Source organism: Centruroides sculpturatus, unplaced genomic scaffold (assembly GCF_000671375.1).
Source record: "Centruroides sculpturatus isolate CEXI.00-Female unplaced genomic scaffold, Cexi_2.0 scaffold681, whole genome shotgun sequence".
Lineage (NCBI taxonomy): Eukaryota > Metazoa > Arthropoda > Arachnida > Scorpiones > Buthidae > Centruroides > Centruroides sculpturatus.
In genome coordinates, this window is record NW_019385004.1 from 310,878 (window position 1) to 326,074 (window position 15,197).

The window sequence follows — 15,197 nt, forward strand, 5'->3', positions numbered from 1 at the left end:
AAAAACTTGAAAAGACTAGAAGAGACGATTGGAAAAATCAGTACACATGTCGGGGTGGATGAGTTGACTGTTAGTCGACCGTTGGCAGTTAAAAGGAGTGATGAGGAAAGTCAAAATGATTTAGTAGTTGTAGGTATTTTTGTATTCATTAAAAAAGGTCGATAAGGATTGGAGGCAAACGTCTTTCGGGTATAATTGGAGGCAGTCGCTGATGTTGAGAAGATGATTTTTTGTTAGACTGTTGTTGGAGAGGATTCTACCCCTGATGTCAAATTTTGAGCACTCGTTGAGGTGGTGTATGGTTGTATCAGTTTTATTTGGGCAGTATTTGCACTGGTTAGTGGTGCAGATGTTGCGGGCATAAAGAAAGTGGTTAGTAAGCAACGAGTTTGTTCTAGCGCGATTAATGAGGACGTTGATACGGCGGTCCGTGATGTCAGGAATAGAGATATCTGATGTGTTAGAGAGCCAAGGGTAGAGAGATTTTTTGGGTTGGGTAGAGAGATTTAGGTGTTCCATTTGTTGTTCATATATTTCTCGTTGTCAGACTTGATGAGAGAGTTGAGGTCTTCGGCAGTAATATAGTGGGTAATGTTAGAGTTGGGGGGGTTGGTTTTGGCGAGTTTGTCCGCTTGTTCGTTGATGGGGATGCCTTTGTGAGCCGGGGTCCAGATAAGCTTGGTCTGAAGGCTGAGGATATGCCTTTGATTGAGGATGGTGTTAATGGTTTGGATTAAGGTAGACTTCTCATGTTGAGCGTGGAGAGCCTTGATAACCGATTTCGAGTCCGAACAAATGATGGCATCTTCCTTTTTGTGGGTAACATGATGGATTGCCTGAAGGATTGCGTATCCTTCTGCAGTGAAAATCGTGGCCTCAAGGTGGAGAGAGAAGTGGGCCATGATGTTGCCTTTTTTGTCAATAAAAGCCGCTGTCACGGTGTTGGAGGTTTTCGACCCATCAGTGGCAACGACGGTGTTGATATTTTGCTGCTCCTCTCATTCTTTAAAGGACTGTTGGATGAAAATGTCTGGGAGATTGGAGTTTTGGAAGGCAAGGTCGTCGAGATGGATGGTGTGGATGGAGGCGTTGGTGATGCTGGACGGCTTTAACGGAAGATTGGATGGTTGAATGTTATGCAGGAGAAGCCATGAGCGGGTGAAGTGAATGAACGGAATCTTGACAAGAGAGGCGCCAGAATTGTTGTGTATGTTCTGAATCATGGAGTGGAAAAGGAGGTCAGAGGTAGCTTTCTTGACGTAGGTGCAGTATTGTTTAATGATGCATTTGTGGAAGCGGCATTCGAGGGAGGTTTTATTTGCGGCATGGAGTGTAACAGTGTTGTTAGTAGAGATGGGAAGACCCAGGCTGTGTTTAATGTATTGGGTTTGGATGGACTCTTAAGGTGTGGCGCTGTGTCTTGGTGAGAGTGGCAATACTGGGGATGGTGTATGTAATAATACTACCAATGGTGCTGTTAGCAATGCAGAGGAGGTCAGTCGGGTGGCCGCCTGTATTCTTATTACAGAAGATTTTGAATATGTTAAGAAGTTTCCTGTATTTGTTGTGGATATATTGAACGTGTGTATTCCAAGAGAGATTAGCAGTGATAAAAATGCCAAGAGTTTTTATTTTGTTCACCTCGGGGATGATCTGGCCTTGGAGAGAAATGTCCTGGTTGTTATGGATGTTGATAGGGATGTGGAGGATAGCACATTTTTGTGGTTGAAACCTGATATCGTTGATGCTGGCCCAATTCTCAAGGGAGTGGATGAAGTGGGCAGTGCTATGACGTAAATTGGTGGGACATGGTTGAACAGTTGCAGTAAATTCGTGTAGTTAAAATACTGATGCATGGTTGAAGGGCTTGTAGCTGTAGGCAATCACTTAATTTCTTAATGGTTTTGTTTGTTTGGCTGATATCCTGTAGGAGAGATTGTCGAGGGGCTTGAAATGTCATGCAGTCGATACAAAGCAGGGTGCTGTCAATTGTTTGGGCAAAACTTGCATTTGTCAGATTGTGTTAATTTGCAACGGTAAAGGAATTGATTGGTGATGAAGCTGTTAGTCCATGCTCTGTTGATAAATGTGGTGATATACTGGTTGTGGTCGTCAATACTGTGTAAGATCTGTTGTTGGTTTAACAACGGAAACTCGTGTTGCTTATAGTATTGTTTCCATTGTTCGTCTGTTATCTTTTTGTTCTCTGTTTTTAAAGAATACCAAGAAACACTGCGAGATGTGTTTTCTTTTGAAAAAGAGGACCAATGTCGACATCTGCTACTAAAGATCTTTTGAAGAAGTGTGTCAGAACAACAATCTTAGGATGGCATCCAAACCTGGGCGAGGTTAATAATTTTGGGGATCTCTGTAATTACAATACTATTAATTATTTCTGAAAAGAGAAAAGCAATCGACGTTAGACATATTCTTTAACCCCACAAACGGAAAATACATGACTAATAAAAATGCAAGACTATATATATACAGTATATTATATAAATAAAACGTAGTAAAAAAAGTATATATTTTTTTATTTTTTGGAGTCTCCGGAACGAATTAATCAAATTCCCATAAAAACCTATGATAAATTGATATTCGGATAACAAAGTCATGGAATGGATTATGTTCGTTAACCGATCACCCACTGTATTTCAAAATGTTGATTATTACAGTAGACCCCCTATAAAACGGGTTCATATAGTTCGGATTCCTATATCACGGCGAAAAAATTGCGACAGTATTCGTACAAACACGCTAAAAATCGTCATCGCCGACTCGTGTCGCGACAAGATTGGTCGAATCTAGACCAATAGCGGATATTGTACATACCGTTGAGTTTAAACGAGCAGCGGACCTACTAAAAACCATTTATTATTTAACGTCCATAAAAATTATATTTATATTAATAATGTCTCCAAAGTTCAGCGAATTTTTCGCAAAAAAAATAAATTATCAGGAAGCACGCGAGCGCCATTCGATGCACGCTCCACGACGAAAACAAGCTTAAGCAATGGCGTCGTCTAACGGTGCACACTCGGTAAGTAATCCTACAATTTTGTTTATAGCATAGTTTATATGGATTATTCCCAAAAAATATACGTATTTTGGAAATATTGAGTCGAATTAGTCTAGAATCGATTAATTTTATGGAAGAAACCTTTCAAACAGCCGTAGTCCGTAAACTGCATACGTGCCGGGCTGTGATTGGCTCATGTATTTAAGTGACTCGTAGAAAATGGATTCATAAAAACCGGAACGTATCTATCGTGTTATAGGGGGTATTTATTTTTAATTTTGACCTTTATTAAACCGAAAATTTTGTTTGTGATTAAAAATATATGTAAAAAAATATTCAGCAACAAGTTGCTTAATTTTCCCGGAAACATTTAAAACTGCCTATGTGGCATCATCTGTTATAACATTTTATTATTAAAACTTTTTGTCATTTTATAATAATTAAAAATATAAAGATTAATTTTGAGAGCAGGGGTAGGTTTTATAAAAAAAAATTATAAATGCTAATAATGAGTAAAATCGTCACCAAGTCTGAACATACTGGAGATACACACGACCCCCATATCTCCCCATCCCTCGACCTTTAATCGCCAAAATTTAATAGCATCAGTCCACTCAAATTCCTTGTTATAACGCCGATATAATCTTTCCTAATCCTCAGTTGCGGGTTTTCGTATGGTATCCTATACACGCCTGCTTTTTCTTCCTTACTAATGCTATTCTTGTCATTTCTTAAAATTTTATATAGGTTCGGGGCTCTTTTTTAGAATAATTGTTGATCCTTTGCGGTCTGCAATTTCTTTCATAATTCCTTTGGCATATCTGTTATAAGTGAATTTTGTAATTTTACTGGGACCTTGTATTGAGCCAGTTGTTATGCCCTTCTCGCATCTTCTAACGATTCCTATTATAGTGCCTTTATTGTATCCTAACGGTTCAACAACTTGCAGAATTCTGTCAATTTCCTTTGCTCTGTCCATAACGTTGTCACAATATAGAAAGACCCTTCTGATTAGAGCCCGGAATGCTGCCATCTTGTAACAATAAGGATCATTTGATTGAGAGGGGATATAAAGCGGACTGTGCATAGGTTTAACGTAAACATTGGTAGACAAACGCCCTTTTCTGAATTGGATGCTGATGTCCAAAAACTTTATTATTATGGAACTTTTCTGTTCTAATTTCAGTTTCAGGCCGTCGTTGTTACGATTAATGCTCTCAACGAATTCAATTATCCTATGGCTATTATTCCATAATATAAAGATGTCATCCACATATCTTTTAAAATATATTATATCATTACAGAGGTCATATAAAACGCTTTTCTCCAGTTTTCTAACAACCAACTCACAAAGTATACCTGAGATCGGATTTCCCATTGGAATTCCCCTTTTCTGTCTATATGTTTGGCCATCATAGCTGAAGATATACTCATAGCATATCAGGTTAGCAAGTTCCACTACTTGGCTGTTGTAATGTAACAATTCAGAGACCTCGTTGAACAAGAATTCGATTCCATAAAGATCTTATCATGCAAGGAAGCACTTCCTTGCATGATAAGATCTTTATGGAAGGATACAAACCTTCATAATCCAATACCGTTCCTACTTCCTCTTCCATTAACGATATGCGCTGTATTTCTTTAACCACAGTCCCGGGATTTTGTGCCACTAGAGAATTGTTATCGAGTTGGGAGGAGATAAATTTGTGCAATTTTTTTTGTAATACAAAAGTCGGTCCCCTGCACTTTTCCACTATTGGCCGTACTTGTTTATCTTCTTTATGTGTTTTAGCGAATGCAAACAATCTTGGAATACCAGGTCTTGGGTTCCGGCACTTCTTAAGAAAAGATAAAACATTAGAAAGGCTTACTCCTTCTAGCTTTTTGACCCTTCTATCAATGGTTTCAATAATTTTAACATTTACCTTTTCACATTCTGTTTTTTGATGTAATCTTCTATCGCCTTTTTGTACGTTTCTCTTTTCATGATCACCAAATGCTTACTTTTGTCCGCTCTTGTTACCAGTAAACCGTTTACGTTCAGCCATCGTTTAGCAATCTGAATGTCGTTATTCTTAACCCCTCTTACCTTCCAACGTTCTTGGTTTTCAATGATCGTTTTCCATATAAAATAATCTTTTTCTAACGAATCTAATCCAACTATCCCCCTATCGTTAGAAAAAGATTATTTTAGATGGAAAACGGTCATTGAATCGTATGACTTCACAGCACACATCTTGGAAACCACTGACTTAAAATTTTATTTATTTATATGTGAATTTAAAAATCGGTTTCGTCAGATTCGACCCCTGGGCCAAAATCTGGTTCTACTTATAACAAAGTGGTTTTAGCTACTGTCTAGGGATGGTTTTATGAGGGCAATAGGAAGGCAATCGCCACTCAAGATTTATTGCTAACAGGAGCTTATTTCATTAAAATAAGAAGTAAAGTATTTTAATTTTATCATCATTTTTCAATTGTGTTGCACTTCTTAACTTTATGAACTTATTTTAAATACTTATTAACATAATAATAAATCGCCTATTCAAGATTTTTAAGATCGATTTTGCTCCTAGCAAATTGGATTCAATATTGCTTCATTTAATAACCTACAGGGTGTTCGGAAAGTCACTGTGCGCTTATATATTTATTAATAGACATGTTTCAATATAGAGTACATGAGGTAAATATGAATGACAATTATAAACAATGTTGAAAGTGACTTCCGTTAGCATCAATACAAGCTTGGATCCTTCTTTTGTTTCTAAACATCGTTAACAGTTGGTCGGTTGAATGAATGCTGTTATCGCTGCTTTCAAGTCATCCAGAATGCGAGGATGATTTCGATACACTGCAGATTTTGCTGCTCCCCATAGATAAAAGTCTGGTGAGCGTGTGGGCCACACGTCTTTCGAAATAATGCGAAAATATTATTAGAAAATTGCACACTGACTTTCCGAATAGCCTGTATAATATCGTTTATTTCGAGAAAGAATTTCTTGTAAGGATTTTTATGCCATTATCTTTTTTCTATTTTAGATTTATCGAAATATCTATTCTCCAGATATTTTTCAGTTTAAAAGCATCTAAATTTGGCAACCATTTTTTTAGATCCATTGCAATCAAACGTTGACTTTGTTTATGTAACATTGTTCATATTTACTTTTCACTAATAATTTTATGAGCATATTTATTTTCATTATAATTAATTGTATGTATATAATTATATCAAAACATTAGTAACTATAAGCGGAACTAATCATAGTTATATTATTTAGAGTTATAGTAGTATAATTAAAGCATTTCTTTGGAAAATTGTCAGCAATTATATAGAATTGTATTACTAATACAACGAAATTCGTATCTATATTATCTGCGTAAGTAATTTATGAAGTCAATTATTAATGAAAAACCGACTGGACAATAAAACTTTCAAACAAATAAAATAATTCATAATGTTGCCTCCTCTAATCATATAAAATAATTGAATATTGAAGAATTAATACGTATAATATCAGGTGGATGGCCGAGTTGCTATGATGGCAGCCTACTGTTCTGGAGCACCCGAGACCAAATGCATTGTGGGCCCTCCTCATTGCTAACTCATAATGGGCTTGCTTAAATAAAGAGGCATTCTCAGTACCCACAAGGCAGAAAGTTAAAATAGTATTGATATATCACGAATACTTAGGCTATATTTTACAACTTATCATTGTAAATATTATGAAAACGTAGTAATAAATAAATAGATTAGATTATTTTTGTTGTTTATTTTAATTGTAGAATTTCTTAATGTTTTAGAATGTCGTTTAAATTAATATTTTATTATAAATACAGTTATAGTAATGTATTTTACTGTATATTTAGGGACATAATATTTAGGAGTCATATGAAGCATTGAGCATTGTTCTTTTTATATCTAGCAGCAGAATATTAGCATTTTATTAATGTACGATTTTAATAATATACGTCCATTTTAAACAATAAAAAGTGGTGTAAAATCATGTTCTGTTATGTATAAATTAATTTAAATTAACAGATCCGTTGTATTAATTTAAAAGAAATTAAATAATTAGTAATAAATTCTTTATTTATTTTACTTTCAAATTAAGAACAATAACCAGCATTAATGTAGCTAAACTTTTAACTATATAATTCTTAATGAGGAAAGAATGCAACAAATGGAAGAGTAGTTTCATAATTCTCCAGCTATTAGTCATCTTTAGGTCATCGCTCGATGTCTGTGTAAACATTAAACTTACATAAAAAAATCCAGTTCAAAAGAACTGGTGATTTAAATATTTTTTACTAAGAAAGATTCTTAACTGCTGACTTCATTCCTTTCATTTTTTTTCTTCTAACAATTATCATCTTAAAATTTTAAAAAAATCATCTGTTATATTTCATCACGTCTAAATATAAAACTTCAAAGAATATTCTATTAAAAAGTTAGTTTATTTGGGAACCAAATAACTATGTTATAAAAATAAATAATCGTGTTTATTAATGATTATATGAAAACAAATTCTAACTAATAAAACAGAAAGCTTCGAATTTAAAGTAGAACGAAATTAAGAGATATTTTAAGGTTTTCTGTGGTATTGAAATCTCTGTTTTGATAAATTATTTTGTAGGTTACTAACGTGTAATGATTCTCATTTAATATGATAAAAGTCCATAAACCGTGGATCTTTAAAATGAAATAAAAACAACCGTAGAATCTATGGATTTATACTAAATTTGTGGATAATTTTAATGTATGTAAGCAATAAAATGGGTTTTTATGGATTAAAATGAATTCAATTTTAAAGTTTAAAATAAAAAAAAAAATGAAATGATTCATTAATAATATCAAAACGAAACTTGATAACACGTCAGTTGTATATCCACGTTTCTCACTTGATACATTCTATCAGTGAACTCTTAATATATGTTTATTTAACATACCTGCGACGCGATGCCAGGAATGAGACCTTGATCCTCTCATAACAGAACAGAAAAAAAGAAAAAACAGTTAATAGAAAATAAACGAGAGTGCTGCTTTATTTTTTTCTTAATTTGAATAAATACAAAAAATTGGCCGTAAAAATTGATAAAAATAGCATTAGTATTGCTACAATTTTAAAATATTTGCATAGTAATGCAAAGAAATTTTGCGTTTGTATGCTTGCTTGATGGATGGATAGAAGATAAATCACTATGATGACGAATAAATATGGCACTTGCACATGAATATGTTCTATTTACAAATGACTTCCTTACTCTAAAATTTATATATAGTCTATATTTATATATAAAAACATTTGATAGCTTCTGCTGGTCAGAATTACAATTGCACAAATGTTAGATTACACCTGAGCTAGTCAGTTTATTAAATAAATAAAAATTCAAAAAATTTGTTGATTTGATCTTTCCATTCTTCAACGTTAAAAGTTCATTTCTATCACTTGATAAACTTTATTTACATACAAAAAATATCTAACATTTCACCATCAAAGGGGACGTCTGGCTGGGCTGCTGAATAGGGAAGATAAGTTTTGTAGTCATTTTCTTAACCCCCAGCATTGTCTTGTACCACATAAAAATCACTTTGTAAAGTAGAAAAATGCTCAAACAACACAAGCAACAACTACAAAAGTTGATATTATTTTTTGTACTTTCTTCTGGAACTTGCTGTTCTATTGTGACTTCAACTAATAATTGCGCTGTTAACGAAACAGCTAAGCCACATAGATCATTGTAATTATAATAAAAGAAAGGTTAATATAAATATAGTATACACATAAATACTAGTAATATCCGAACTGACTAGTTCATCGTGCCTTTTATGGTACGTATCATATGGAGTATTGCATGCTGTCGTTAGAATCCGTATCTGATATGTCGTCTTCTGATGATGTACCGCTCGATGGAGGAGTGTCTAGAACTGGGATATTCAGGTCCAAGTATTCCTAAAAGATATATAAAATTTCATCTATTTTAAGAGTGGAAAGAAAATTTTATATCAATCGATTTTTCAATCTTTAAAATGAATGTTAAATAATAAGCAATTTTCGTTTTAAAACATGGCAATTTTCCAGTGTTACAGTCATTAGTGAAAGCATTTCTTAGAATCAAATTGTATGACTGAATACAAAATTTCCACTTCTAATTATATTATAATTATATTCAAAGAATATCTTCTATAATAAATTTAAATTTGCCTTTGTTATGTAAAGCAAAACGATTAAAATTGTTTATTATTATCAAAAATTGCGTTTTTTTAGAGTCTAAAAGCTTATACTGTAGTTTGCTTTTAGAGTATAAAAAACGCAATTTTTTCAGAATTCTAACTAAATAAATTTTATTAAATGTTCTAAGATTGTATTTTAAATACTTTTAGAGATTTTAAAATATATATATTTCTTATACAGAAAAATTAAAACTGTAATATTTAATGAAGTTTACCTATTCAAAATGTGGATTAACTTATAAATCAGTGCAATTTTTGATATCATAATATAAATTTATGACACAATAAATAAAATAATGCAAATCTTTTAACTTAAAACACTATAAAAATAGAAATCATTAAGGAAAGTTTTAAAAATATTAATTTGGAAATAAAATTTAATATAGATAAAATTATTATTATTATTATTATTATTATTTAAGTTTGTCCTGTTAAATACCATTCTTTTGCTTATATTAATATTTTAATTCTATAGTTCCTTTTTGAAATATTTCTTGAAAGTGATTCTAGAAGCCTCAAATTTAAATCTATAATTGATTTTTCTTTTTGAAAAATTTTTATAGAATTTTCTAGAATTGATTTTTGCCATACAACTTTGAAAAAGCTAAATTCGCGTTAAAGCTATAATAAGTATTCATTATATGTAATGTAGTGTTTAATTCATGTTTTCGAAGGTGGACAGTTTCACTTCCGGACATAATGCGCTCCTAATATATACTGTACGCTCCTAAATTACCTTTATAACATGCAATTCTATTGGTAGAGTTGCACGTTATAAAGGTAATTTCATTCCCAGAAAACAGAGAAAAAAAACTAAAAAGTCTCTTATTAAACTAGGAAAACTTGCATAAACATTTTATATTATATAAAACACTATTTTAAATGTTAAAACCGTTAGTAAAAACAAAAATAGATAATACAAATGAATTGTTTTTTTTTTGGTTTGTTTGTTTAATTAAAACTGGCCATAAAAGTCACCACACAAAAATATACTGTAGCTTAAAATTTACTTTATAGAATAAATATTATGAATCATGTGAATTTAACAGGATTTGGAAAGTCAATTGCTTAATTCTTGATTAAGTATTCTGAGAAATGTTTATAATTTGCTTTGGAGGAAATATATTTGTTTAATATAATCTGTCAGCAATATCTAAAAGGCAACTTAAAGAATCTAAATAATGAAAGCTCTAATATAAACAGCGGTGAGCCTATAGTAAAGTTGTTGGGATTTCGAAAGTCAATTGCTTAAATGTTCTTGTGAAATGTTTCACATTTATATTTTAGTTCGTTAGAAATCATTTAAATTAATTATGTTTTTGTACGTGTTAATTTATGTATAAACTCAAATAAATAAATCAGAATTACTACATTTTTATGATGATTTTCGTAAAAACTATTGATGATGCAATAAATTTGTAATTAAATTAGCAAAATCTGTGTCTACTGGAATAAAAATATTTTAATACAGTTTATAGATTGCTTTATGGGTTTATATTTTTGATCATTTTTAATAAGAAATGTGTTTTCGACTAATACTTGAAGTATAGATTTTTTTTTTAATTCTTTTCATTTTTTATTTTCAAAATATATTTTATCTTGTAATTCAATTCTAAGATTTCTAATGATGATAGTTACCTGATCACACGTAAGAGTTAATATCCTGTCGAGGTCCTCTANAGAATAAATATTATGAATCATGTGAATTTAACAGGATTTGGAAAGTCAATTGCTTAATTCTTGATTAAGTATTCTGAGAAATGTTTATAATTTGCTTTGGAGGAAATATATTTGTTTAATATAATCTGTCAGCAATATCTAAAAGGCAACTTAAAGAATCTAAATAATGAAAGCTCTAATATAAACAGCGGTGAGCCTATAGTAAAGTTGTTGGGATTTCGAAAGTCAATTGCTTAAATGTTCTTGTGAAATGTTTCACATTTATATTTTAGTTCGTTAGAAATCATTTAAATTAATTATGTTTTTGTACGTGTTAATTTATGTATAAACTCAAATAAATAAATCAGAATTACTACATTTTTATGGTGATTTTCGNAAGCGGCGCTTCCAACGCTTCTAATGACGGCACGCCACTGCTAATAGATATATTATATCTACATTAACAAATGTTATATGTTTTTTTATCAAAGCAAGAATTGGCATTTAGAGGGCGTAGGGAATCAATTTATCTAATAACAGTGGTAATTATATATTGAACTTGTTTATTTATCAAGTACAGTCGACCCCCTATAAAACGGGTTCATATAGTTCGGATTCCTATATCACGGCGAAAAAATTGCGACAGTATTCGTACAAACACGCTAAAAATCGTCATCGCCGACTCGTGTCGCGACAAGATTGGTCGAATCTAGACCAATAGCGGATATTGTACATACCGTTGAGTTTAAACGAGCAGCGGACCTACTAAAAACCATTTATTATTTAACGTCCATAAAAATTATATTTATATTAATAATGTCTCCAAAGTTCAGCGAATTTTTCGCAAAAAAAATAAATTATCAGGAAGCACGCGAGCGCCATTCGATGCACGCTCCACGACGAAAACAAGCTTAAGCAATGGCGTCGTCTAACGGTGCACACTCGGTAAGTAATCCTACAATTTTGTTTATAGCATAGTTTATATGGATTATTCCCAAAAAATATACGTATTTTGGAAATATTGAGTCGAATTAGTCTAGAATCGATTAATTTTATGGAAGAAACCTTTCAAACAGCCGTAGTCCGTAAACTGCATACGTGCCGGGCTGTGATTGGCTCATGTATTTAAGTGACTCGTAGAAAATGGATTCATAAAAACCGGAACGTATCTATCGTGTTATAGGGGGTATTTATTTTTAATTTTGACCTTTATTAAACCGAAAATTTTGTTTGTGATTAAAAATATATGTAAAAAAATATTCAGCAACAAGTTGCTTAATTTTCCCGGAAACATTTAAAACTGCCTATGTGGCATCATCTGTTATAACATTTTATTATTAAAACTTTTTGTCATTTTATAATAATTAAAAATATAAAGATTAATTTTGAGAGCAGGGGTAGGTTTTATAAAAAAAAATTATAAATGCTAATAATGAGTAAAATCGTCACCAAGTCTGAACATACTGGAGATACACACGACCCCCATATCTCCCCATCCCTCGACCTTTAATCGCCAAAATTTAATAGCATCAGTCCACTCAAATTCCTTGTTATAACGCCGATATAATCTTTCCTAATCCTCAGTTGCGGGTTTTCGTATGGTATCCTATACACGCCTGCTTTTTCTTCCTTACTAATGCTATTCTTGTCATTTCTTAAAATTTTATATAGGTTCGGGGCTCTTTTTTAGAATAATTGTTGATCCTTTGCGGTCTGCAATTTCTTTCATAATTCCTTTGGCATATCTGTTATAAGTGAATTTTGTAATTTTACTGGGACCTTGTATTGAGCCAGTTGTTATGCCCTTCTCGCATCTTCTAACGATTCCTATTATAGTGCCTTTATTGTATCCTAACGGTTCAACAACTTGCAGAATTCTGTCAATTTCCTTTGCTCTGTCCATAACGTTGTCACAATATAGAAAGACCCTTCTGATTAGAGCCCGGAATGCTGCCATCTTGTAACAATAAGGATCATTTGATTGAGAGGGGATATAAAGCGGACTGTGCATAGGTTTAACGTAAACATTGGTAGACAAACGCCCTTTTCTGAATTGGATGCTGATGTCCAAAAACTTTATTATTATGGAACTTTTCTGTTCTAATTTCAGTTTCAGGCCGTCGTTGTTACGATTAATGCTCTCAACGAATTCAATTATCCTATGGCTATTATTCCATAATATAAAGATGTCATCCACATATCTTTTAAAATATATTATATCATTACAGAGGTCATATAAAACGCTTTTCTCCAGTTTTCTAACAACCAACTCACAAAGTATACCTGAGATCGGATTTCCCATTGGAATTCCCCTTTTCTGTCTATATGTTTGGCCATCATAGCTGAAGATATACTCATAGCATATCAGGTTAGCAAGTTCCACTACTTGGCTGTTGTAATGTAACAATTCAGAGACCTCGTTGAACAAGAATTCGATTCCATAAAGATCTTATCATGCAAGGAAGCACTTCCTTGCATGATAAGATCTTTATGGAAGGATACAAACCTTCATAATCCAATACCGTTCCTACTTCCTCTTCCATTAACGATATGCGCTGTATTTCTTTAACCACAGTCCCGGGATTTTGTGCCACTAGAGAATTGTTATCGAGTTGGGAGGAGATAAATTTGTGCAATTTTTTTTGTAATACAAAAGTCGGTCCCCTGCACTTTTCCACTATTGGCCGTACTTGTTTACCTTCTTTATGTGTTTTAGCGAATGCAAACAATCTTGGAATACCAGGTCTTGGGTTCCGGCACTTCTTAAGAAAAGATAAAACATTAGAAAGGCTTACTCCTTCTAGCTTTTTGACCCTTCTATCAATGGTTTCAATAATTTTAACATTTACCTTTTCACATTCTGTTTTTTGATGTAATCTTCTATCGCCTTTTTGTACGTTTCTCTTTTCATGATCACCAAATGCTTACTTTTGTCCGCTCTTGTTACCAGTAAACCGTTTACGTTCAGCCATCGTTTAGCAATCTGAATGTCGTTATTCTTAACCCCTCTTACCTTCCAACGTTCTTGGTTTTCAATGATCGTTTTCCATATAAAATAATCTTTTTCTAACGAATCTAATCCAACTATCCCCCTATCGTTAGAAAAAGATTATTTTAGATGGAAAACGGTCATTGAATCGTATGACTTCACAGCACACATCTTGGAAACCACTGACTTAAAATTTTATTTATTTATATGTGAATTTAAAAATCGGTTTCGTCAGATTCGACCCCTGGGCCAAAATCTGGTTCTACTTATAACAAAGTGGTTTTAGCTACTGTCTAGGGATGGTTTTATGAAGGCAATAGGAAGGCAATCGCCACTCAAGATTTATTGCTAACAGGAGCTTATTTCATTAAAATAAGAAGTAAAGTATTTTAATTTTATCATCATTTTTCAATTGTGTTGCACTTCTTAACTTTATGAACTTATTTTAAATACTTATTAACATAATAATAAATCGCCTATTCAAGATTTTTAAGATCGATTTTGCTCCTAGCAAATTGGATTCAATATTGCTTCATTTAATAACCTACAGGGTGTTCGGAAAGTCACTGTGCGCTTATATATTTATTAATAGACATGTTTCAATATAGAGTACATGAGGTAAATATGAATGACAATTATAAACAATGTTGAAAGTGACTTCCGTTAGCATCAATACAAGCTTGGATCCTTCTTTTGTTTCTAAACATCGTTAACAGTTGGTCGGTTGAATGAATGCTGTTATCGCTGCTTTCAAGTCATCCAGAATGCGAGGATGATTTCGATACACTGCAGATTTTGCTGCTCCCCATAGATAAAAGTCTGGTGAGCGTGTGAGCCACACGTCTTTCGAAATAATGCGAAAATATTATTAGAAAATTGCACACTGACTTTCCGAATAGCCTGTATAATATCGTTTATTTCGAGAAAGAATTTCTTGTAAGGATTTTTATGCCATTATCTTTTTTCTATTTTAGATTTATCGAAATATCTATTCTCCAGATATTTTTCAGTTTAAAAGCATCTAAATTTGGCAACCATTTTTTTAGATCCATTGCAATCAAACGTTGACTTTGTTTATGTAACATTGTTCATATTTACTTTTCACTAATAATTTTATGAGCATATTTATTTTCATTATAATTAATTGTATGTATATAATTATATCAAAACATTAGTAACTATAAGCGGAACTAATCATAGTTATATTATTTAGAGTTATAGTAGTATAATTAAAGCATTTCTTTGGAAAATTGTCAGCAATTATATAGAATTGTATTACTAATACAACGAAATTCGTA

The 15,197-nt window shown here is 32.3% G+C and overlaps 1 protein-coding gene across 1 annotated transcript; it reads right to left on the minus strand.

Moving 5' to 3' along the window:
* Positions 1-95: 95 nt before the first annotated feature.
* On the minus strand, positions 96-6,908 carry LOC111633261. The gene is made up of 3 exons (XM_023377799.1): positions 6,891-6,908; positions 4,891-4,912; positions 96-910 (listed from the first exon to the last, which is right to left on the minus strand). Exons 1-3 carry the CDS (start codon positions 6,906-6,908, stop codon positions 507-509), a joined length of 444 nt encoding a protein of 147 aa, XP_023233567.1. The 3' UTR covers positions 96-506.
* Positions 6,909-15,197: the final 8,289 nt, after the last annotated feature.

Bases quoted from the DNA above. Each gene is read 5' to 3' on its own strand.
- LOC111633261 (XM_023377799.1), bottom strand. The intron at 911-4,890 runs GTAAGCCTTTCT...TTGACAAAAAAG, and splicing joins GGGTCAAAAAGCTAGAAGGA to GCAACATCATGGCCCACTTC.